General features: G+C 35.4%; 1 protein-coding gene across 1 annotated transcript; it reads left to right on the forward strand.

The window, feature by feature from the left end:
- The first annotated feature begins 2,296 nt into the window (after positions 1 to 2,296).
- Positions 2,297 to 6,482, forward strand: LOC107408433 (putative disease resistance RPP13-like protein 1). Its single transcript, XM_016015827.4, has 2 exons — positions 2,297 to 5,556; positions 5,945 to 6,482. The coding sequence occupies exon 1, from the start codon at positions 2,386 to 2,388 to the stop codon at positions 5,377 to 5,379; it is 2,994 nt and encodes a 997-aa protein (XP_015871313.3). The 5' UTR covers positions 2,297 to 2,385; the 3' UTR covers positions 5,380 to 5,556; positions 5,945 to 6,482.
- Positions 6,483 to 9,962: the final 3,480 nt, after the last annotated feature.

A 9,962-nucleotide genomic window follows, 5' to 3' on the forward strand; every position in this document is an offset into this window, starting at 1 on the left:
TGATGTTTCTTGTTCCACTAAAGTTGAAGGTCATAATGGAGAAACTTCTGTCTCTAGTAAAGCTTGTATTGATCTTAAGATCCTTCATAGATTTCTTGGTCATGCTTCTAGTTTGGTTATCAAGAAAGTTGACTCATTGTACAAACCAACTATGTCAATTAATAAAGATTCAATATTTTGTAATGCTTGTCAATATGGAAAAAGGTCATATGTGAATTGAACCGATTGATGAACAATTTTTTTATTCTACTTCCAAAATGATGAAGCACCCTTAAAAACATCTCAAATAGTGGCTCTATGCATTGTAATCTATATGGTCAAAAACCGAAAGAATTTGTTGCCTATATAATATAGATGTCTATTTCAATAGATAGTTATTCCAAAAATCAGTCTCCAATAATTTTATCAAACTTTGATTCTTCATATTAAAAATCTAATATACTGCCTGTACCGATTAGAACCCCCTCCCCCCAAGCTTGTCTTTATCTGTATGAAATGACGTTGGTAGATAGGTTGGAACCAACCTTTGGATCAGAGTGAACAATATTCTCTAAATGGTGGGGGACAGGACTCATGGAATCTTTTAAGTCATGGGCCTAACAAGTCGACCAATTGATTACCCATTTCTTCCCCTTCTCATTCTTTCATGATTCTATTCTTTGACTTTGATTGCTTGGCCCAAATAGATTTTTTGTATATATATATATATATATATATATATTTTTTTTTTCTTTCTTTTTAAAACTTATTCTTAATAAGGATTGTTTTTATTTTATTTTTTCTAGTTACACTGTCGAGCATATTTCAAAGTAGACAACCTTTATAGTATTTTCCTTTTTCTTTTGTTATTGAGCTTGATAGAATTCTTAAATAAATTTATGGAGATTTTTTTAAAACCACTATAGAGATTCAGAAAGCCATTAGATATGCTCTAACTAAAATGGCTTTTTTTTTTTTTTTTTTGAGCAACAAATATTTGATGATTGCAACCAAACGCTTCATTTGTTTTGCAAAAGAATTTTTAGCTTCAAATAAAGTTTTTTTACGGCTTTAGTTACACCAAACATAGGCTAATAACATGTTTGAAGCTAAATTGAAATTTTTCAAATAAGATTGGTTTAGTCAGTATGCCTATTACATTTACAAGCATATCCATGGTATTTTGGATTCAAGATATCACATCCTTGCTTTTAAATTAGATATTTTTATAATAATAAAAAATAACAAATTTCATTTATACCTTTTCAGTTTCGCCATAATTACACTTAAACTCTATGTTTTTAAAAAAACATCATTAATCTTTTTTTAATTTTCTATATTTGTCAAAATAAACACATTTGTACTTTTTCCCAATTAATTTTTACAATTAAAAGTAATTGAAAAGTTAAAAATTAATATTTTATGATTAAACAATACATTAAAAATACAATTATAATCTTTAACTATTAAAATTTACTGCTCAAAATTGTTAGAGAAAGTCCAAATAAGTATTTTTCAAAAGTATGAAATATAATTATAATAAATCTAAAGGGCTTTCAATAAAATTTTCACCAAACAAAAATTTACAATAGTATCTATTATAATTCGATTGGTTTTTTTGTGTTTCCTACAAACTAAATTGCATCAAATTGTTGAGAAAAACCAACCTAAATCGAACCAACCATTATCAGTTCAATTTAAACTTTCACCCAATACTATATTATTTTATTACTTTTTACTATTTTAATAATTCTTTAAATATATATATATATATATATTTTAACAAGTAATATCTTAAATTAAATAATTTAAAAACTTTAAAATGTAATTATTTATAATAAAAATATTTAAAAATATTATATATATATATATATATATATTATTCGTCATCTGATGGATTTGGTTGAGTTTTACTTTGGGTTAAAAATTATTCAAACTGATCAACCACTGAAAATTTGAATGGCTTGGTTTGTATACATCCCTATTTTGGACTAAAATATAGGACTCGGACTTTAACAAAGGAAGCTTCCGCGAAGGTGCAGAAAGGCACAAAGTCCGTTACATATATATATAAATGTATATATATGTGTATATATATATTGTTTTTCTGGAAAAAGTCCATTTCCAATACTTTTACTATGGAAATTATCATTACTAAACATAATGATAGACATGACTTTTTGTCCCTTTACTAAGGTGGAATGAGGAGGGCAAGCATTGGTGATTTTCCAGAAATACCCTTGACTTTTGAAGGTTTTTGGTAAATATCTCGAGGATGAAGTGGTCTGTTGGGAAAGTAGAGCTATAAATTATTAGAGACGACTTTGTGGTTTACTTTGCATTACCCCAGTTTCAATTCTGAAAGATCTGCGGCAACGAGAGTATCATCTGAGATTTGCGAAAAGCATGCTTGTCCCAATGGCGAGCGCATTGTTGCCCATGTCATGTTTGAAGGCATTAGAATCCGTGGAGTTGGTCGATTTCATAGAGGATAAGAACGCCATGAAAGAGCAGCTTCAGAAGCTCAAGAGTGTGCTGTTGTCGTACAGTACACTGCTGAATGATGCTGTGAAGAAGCAAATCGGAGACGCAGATGTTGATATGTGGATTAGCGATGTCGAAGATGTATGCTATGATGTGCAAGACCTATTGGATGAGATTGAAACTGAAGCGCTGAGATGCAAAGTGGCACCAGAATCTGAAGAGTTTTCCAGAATCAATCAGGTAGTCAACCTCATGTCAACTCCGTTTAATGTCGAAAAAGTATGTCAAGACATATTGGAGGTCATTGCTAAATTGGAATCACTCTTAAAACTGAAAGATGGCCTTGATCTCAAAGAATTTGAATTTAAATTTGATTATGATGATGTTCAACCACCCAAATCATTACTGACACCTGCAACTGCATCTGCATCTGAGTATGAGAAAAAATTGTTAGAAAAATCTGGAGTCAATAAAAAATTCCCACCACTAAATATTGTCGAATATGATGTTTATGGCAGAGATTATGAGAAAGAGAGTATTGTGAAATTGTTGCTATCCGATTACAATAACATGTCAGTGATTCCAATATGTGGCATGGCTGGGATTGGCAAGACGACCTTGGCTCGCATGATATACGAAGATGTGGAAGTGAATAAACATTTTGATCTGAAAGCTTGGGTTTGTGTCTCTGACGAATTTGATCTCTTGAGGTTAACAACATGTATTTTCGAGTCCGTCACATCTATTGCATGTGAGTTCAAGGACGTCAATTTTCTTCAGTTCAAATTGAAGGAGTCATTAGTGGGCAAAAAATTCCTCTTTGTCTTAGATGATGTTTGGGATAAGAATTATGTTCATTGGGACTTCTTCAAAAGTAGCTTCGAATCTGGAGCAAAGGGGAGTAAGATAATTTTAACAACTCAAAATGAGGTTATTGCCACCATGATAGGTAATGTTCCAACTTTTGATCTCAAGACCATATCAGCTGAAGACGGATTGAAATTGCTTAATCAACATGCCTTTGATAATTCCGAGTCTGGTTTATTTTTAGATCTGAGTGTAATCGGCCAAGAAATTGTCAAAAAGTGCAACGGTTTTCCCTTGGCTGTTAAAACACTTGCTGGTCTCCTGCGGTTTCATTCTCAACAGGAGACGTGGGACAATATACTAAATAGCAATTTGTGGGAGTTGTCAAAGGAGGAAAATAGCATTCTCCCGGCTCTTTGGTTTAGCTATCAGTACCTACCTCCGCATCTTAAGCAATGTTTTGCTTACTGTTCTGTGTTCCCTAAAGGCTACGAAATTGATAAGGAACAGTTAATTTTGATGTGGATGGCTCAAGACCTTTTACAACCTGAAATGGGTCAGAGCATTGAAGAAGTTGGAGAGAGATGCTTAAACGATCTAATATCAAGGTCACTGCTTCAACATTCAAGAGCCTGTCAGTCTGCTGTCACCATGCATGACCTTGTCCATGATTTAGCTAAATCTATCTCAAGAGAATTTTGTTTCAAGTTGTACGACTATATCTCCCTTGCCGTTGTTAGCAAGATGCAAGCAAGAAACTTTGGCTTCCAGAAACTTAAGACTTTATCCAAAGCTAAGATTTTCCATGCCTTCCTGGAAGCACAATGGAGAAAGGTAAATACTGGATTACCATTGCACAGATTAGTATACCATGAACTATTGCCAAGGCTACCTCATTTGAGGTTGTTGTCTTTACCTTCTTGTCCAATCTTGGAATTGCCTCATTCAGTTTGCGAGTTGAAGCATCTAAAATACTTGGACTTATCTTCTACTCTATTAAAGGAGCTACCTAGTACAATTTGCAGTTTGTCCAAATTGCAGACGTTGTTGCTGTCAAATTGTAGAAATCTTACTCGGTTGCCAACCAACATTACATCCCTAAGCCAGTTGCGCCATCTTGACATTACTAACACATGTTTGGCAGAGATGCCTTTGCAGATGAGTAGAATGAGAAATTTGCAGTCGCTGAGTGATTTTGTTGTGGGTAAATATAGTGGCTCTGGCATTGAAGAGTTGAAAGAGCTCCAGCATCTTCATGGAACACTCCGCATTTCAGGGCTTCAAAATGTTGGTGATGTTGGAAAGGTTATCCAGGCTAATTTGAAAGATAAGCAGTACCTTTGTGAGCTTGGTTTGAGGTGGAGAGGTGACACAGATGATTCCTTAAAAGAAAGGGAAGTACTCGACAGCCTACGACCTCATACAAAGCTTAAGAAACTGATTGTTAAATTTTATGGCGGAACGAGATTCCCAGATTGGATAGGAGATGGTTCATATTCTAATATGGTATCGATGCATCTAAAAGATTGTAAAAATTGCTATATCTTGCCGCCACTTGGGGAACTACCCTCTCTCAGATATCTAGAAATTATTGGATTTGATTCAGTGATGAGGATAGGTCCGGAGTTTTATTATAACAGTTCCTCCATGACTAAGCCATTTAGGCGGCTTGAAATTTTACGCATCTGTAGTATGTTAGAGTGGCAGGAATGGTTTTTGATAAGTGACAAAGACGATGGAGGATTTCCTCATCTTAAGGAGCTTTATTTGGAAGATTGTCCGAAGCTATGTGGTAGCTTACCTTATTGTCTTCCATCCTTGAAATTGCTGCAGATCTCGGGATGTCAACAAATGGTAACTTTACTTCCAAAGGAGCTGCAGATGGGTACTGTATATCCATCGCTTCAAACAATGGAAATATATTACTGTAGGAAACTGGAGACATTACCAGAAGGGCAATGGCCCTCAAATTTACATTCACTTACAGTTTCCTATTGCAGAAATCTTAGAGCCCCTAATGGAAATGGCTTCCAACATCTCACATCGCTTAAAAATTTGCACATTTCTTGCTGTCATGAGCTCATGTGCTTGCCAGAGAAAAGCTGCTAGATCCTCTTTCTTATCTGAGTACTGTTGGATGTTATTTGCAAGACCAGTGGTATCAGAGGGACAAGGAGGAAGATGGGCCCAAGATTTGTCAAAAACCTCGGCTGTGCTCCAATGGGGATTGAGACGATGAAACACATGGATATTTCCCTGATCTCTTATTCGTTGTGCTTTTTTAAGGTACTTTATTTATTTATTTTTCTGCAGTAGTATGTGTTGAAGCTGCTTTTCTTTTCCAATTTTGTTCTATTATTTTCTTTAGTAGGGGGTAGTGACATTTAGCAGTTGTTAGTTTGACACCAAAGTCCTCGAAAAACGTTGACATTCATTTCTGCTATAAAAAGATGACAAATTGTTTCTTTCATTGTATGTTCTTGGAATTAGTCTGTTAAGTTATCTTACTCATAGCTCTATTTGCCTTGGTAAAATGATTTAGTTTCGCAGTTGTTCCCTCAGCTAAGAAAATAATCTTTGGAAGGAAAAGTTTTATCATTAATTAAATCTAAATAAGGTGCAGTTGTGAAATTTAATTTATTTTTTTTTTTAATTTTCTCTGTGCTTGTTGTAGTTCAAATTCAGCTACGAGGAATTGGTGATTGGTACCATTTCAATATTTGAGATCTCTGATGCCTACCAAAAGCTCTACAACTGCTTTAAACCGCTTGCACAGTTCCACAACGTCATTCTTGTAACCCAGCAAGTGATTCCTAGAGGATGAGGTTCGTATCCTTTACCGTTATAATGGCTCTGGTCTGTCATGGAGGGAATCGACATCGTAACTGCTTGTTTGCCATAATGGCTCTGGGTATCTTGTCTGATGGAAACGAAATCAGTGGGATAATAGATTCATTTTGGATGATTGTTATTTATCTTTTTTGGGTTGGGGTGGATTTATATTCGATGTTTTTAGTATCACCTGTGAACTTTCTTAATTCATTGAGGAAGTCACATATGCAAACGTTAATGAGAAGATATTGCGTTACATATTAGCTTCAATTTAATTTGGATCATTTATGCCGGATTGTATGGGATATGTAGCTTATGGGAATATTATAAATGTGTCGTGTTAAATTGATTTTAATGGATGAAATGAGATGGTTTGCGGCTCTTGTGTGTTAAATTGATTTTAATGGATGAAATGAGATGGTTTGCGACTCTTGTGTGAACGATTATCGAGTGTACTTACCAAGAGACATGGCATGGTATGAATTCTCGTTAACTCTATTTTCTTAATTTTTAAATTTGTATTCTATTCTAAGAAGCATCAGAGTTCTTATTGGACTGCGATATAGTTCATCTGTGTTTTTAATCCTTTGAGCTTGTTTTTTGTTTTTAATCCTGACCATCCATTCGTTTGTCATTTGAAATGATAGCTAATGGGAATTCATGCAATTTAATTAAAGGCTATCGGTATGTCGATGACCCATCCTTTCTATTAAAGTTTATATATAAATATAAATTATCAAATATATTATGTATGTATTAATAGATAATATTATTTTGTATTTGATTAAAAAAACAAAATACCTACAGCAGTGAAGATAAATTTGTTTTTAATTGGGGTATATTTGACCATTTTTATTTGATTAAGCAAAAAGGTATCTTCTATTACCCAAAAAAAATATCAGGTGTCTTCATGATGTGAATGCCAACTCCATCCAAACAGGTATCCATGGGGCTCTCTTCTTTGAGCAAATGTTTCAGAGATAGGAAAGTCGATTGGTTTCCATGCCCATGCAACGTTCAAGAGCGGCAAATTTATGATTTGGAATTTTCATGGAAAATGTGTGCAACTCTAAGCCATACAAACAAAATATAAGGAAAAGAAAATACGGGAATTGATGATGCAAGCTCCATCCTACCGCAGAGAGAAAAACCAGAGAAACTTGGAAATTGATGATGCCTCTCCGTTGCCCTTGCAGTTGGCCCAGACGATTTGGAAGCTGGAAACCCATTACCATTTGAGGTCTGATTCAGGACAATCAAATTAACTAGCAAAGCCGGTTTCAAGAGGTACTAGGAAAAGAGATCCAACTGGCTGGAAATGTTGGTGTACATGGTTGGGCACATATAGAACAGACGGACAGAAATGCATGTCGGTTTGACCACACAACAACCAGAGTCTGATCTATCGGAAATACCTTGGTAAGCACCAGATCATGGAGTAAAAGAGATCAACTTTAATGGATCATACCTGGGAAGAATTTACAAAGCTGTGGCGGGTGTAGGTGCTGCTGCAACGAAGTATCAAGGAGGGATATTATTTGCAAGGCAAGGCATGAGATAGTTTCATGTGATTGTGCTCTCGAAACTGAACTATGATCTTGACTACAGATTGTGCACGAACAAGTAGTTTGCCATCATAAAGCTGTTAAAGCTAATGCTTCATGGTCAGCAAGCATACTTTCAAGATCAATGAGTAGAGGATGGATCGGCCAACATTAATGCTACAAATATTATTAATTTTGTGTAGACATACTGCATCTACTAATTTGATTACCAGTTTTTTCCCTCTTTTTTTTTTTTTTTCAGCCAACTGATGGAACAATGAAACAATATTTCATTTACATGCATTACAATTAGTTATCCATTAAAAGGTTCAATTTACCCATGTTTGTTTTCTAATTTCTATTAATTTTCAACCATTAACATAAATCACCATATCACTGCCATTGGCTTAGATCAAGAAGAACCATCCAATCTAATCATCAATCGGGCTCTTTTCTTCTCCTTCTTTTGGTCGTATGTTTCAGAGCTCGGAAAGTTGGTTGGTTTCCAAGTCCACTAATTTTATGATGCGAATGTTGAAGGAGAATGTGTGAACCTATCAGCCACAAGCAAAATTTAATGAAAAAAAAAATATGGGATTTTTTTTTTATTTCTTATTTTTTTATTTTTATTTTTGGGTAATGAAGAAGAAAAGGTAATTGATCATGATGCATATTCCATCCTGCAACAGAGAGAAACCAGAAACAATATAACATTGAGGTTTGACCCGTAAAGCTGGTTCCAAGGGATTTACCAAACAAAAGAAAACGCTGGTTTCAGGAGGTACTAAGGAAAAGAGAGGGAACACAATCAAGCTCATTACGACAACCTAGAAAGGGAGAGAAATACATGTCGTTTTGGCCACATAAACCTAATTCAGATCCATGGAATGTAATCAGAATGGCTGCCAATGCCATTTCTCAATACATATACTTGAAAAGTTTCCAGGCAGCCCATCATCAAGGAGACACAGATTCCTCGAAAGCACCAGATTATGGAGTAATCAAGATCAACTTCGATTGACCATACCTCAGAAGAACATATATTAAGGTGTAGTGGCCGTACGTGCTGTTGCAAGGAACCACAAGGAGAGATCTTATTTGAAAGACAAGGCATGAGGTAGTCTCCTGTGATTGTGCTCTCAAACTGAAACTATGATCTGGACTACAGATTGGGCACGAACAAGAGGCAGTTTGCTATCAAATAGCTGTTAAGCTAATGCTTCATGGTCAACAAGCACACTTTCAAGATCAATGAGTGAAGGTTGGATTGGCCAACAATAGGATAAAGGGTTAGATCACTCACTCCACACCTGTTCTAAACTTCTCACACACACGACAGGCAAAAACATTCACGCGAAGAATCCTAGTCTCCACCTGCATTTTCTTTCCCTCCATTTCATAGACTAACCAGGGCACCCATCTAAGGAGATAAAGTACTCTCTGTCCTCTCTCTTATTGCACCCATACGGTGCAATGGAGCAGTGTTGATCTTGCAGTTGATCAAGGTTTATTTATCAACTGACGTAGACAATCTGGAGAGAGCAAGGGAGACTTGGTGTTGGGCCCAAGATCTTGATCAAAATATATGAACCAAACTCCAGAAACAATGAATTACATACAATACGATCCTTCTAAATTGGAAATATATGAACCAAACTTCTAAAATGGAAAGTTAGGATTCATACCAGAGAGAAGAGACAAAAAGCATGAATATACAATTAGGCAGGTCATATGAATACTATAAGAGGAAAAGACAAACACTGCACAGTATATGCTGCCTATACCGAATAACACAAAAACAGCCCCAAAAAAAAGAGTAAATAAAAGGATAACAATAAACGTGAAAAGAAAAAAGAGACATTCGGAAGAGGAAGGACGAACAATAAATTATTAACAAGAGTTAAGCAATTCTATATTCTAATCTGTTGTTACAAAATTTAAGCATCGAAGACTATATGTCAAACCAAAAGACAAAAGGAAACTATAAATAGTGGAAAAGAGAACAAACTGAGGAAAATTGGAGAGGATAAAACATCATATGCCCAATCTCAGCTCATGAATTCGTCAACCTGTAAATAATGGAATTGACCGGTCATGAGCACGCCTTCCTCTTCGGCGCTCAGGAACTGTAGGTATGGTACAAAACATCCATCTAAAACTCCAATTATGAACGAAAAGTAAGAGGCCCTCTTTTGGCCACCAAATTCTCAGGGAGTGAGGAGGTTTGGATAATAGAACCAGGTGAGAAGTATAAGTGGTGGGGAGTGGGAAGTAGCCAATCATCAGAAATCTCAAGATACATAAGCGAGCTGATAT

The sequence above is a fragment of the Ziziphus jujuba genome, chromosome 9, assembly GCF_031755915.1.
Source record: "Ziziphus jujuba cultivar Dongzao chromosome 9, ASM3175591v1".
Classification (NCBI taxonomy): Eukaryota; Viridiplantae; Streptophyta; class Magnoliopsida; order Rosales; family Rhamnaceae; genus Ziziphus; species Ziziphus jujuba.

What these genes read in the sequence shown, in the direction of transcription:
- LOC107408433 (XM_016015827.4), top strand. Translation starts at nt 2,386, where the DNA reads ATGCTTGTCCCAATGGCGAGCGCATTGTTGCCCATGTCATGTTTGAAG.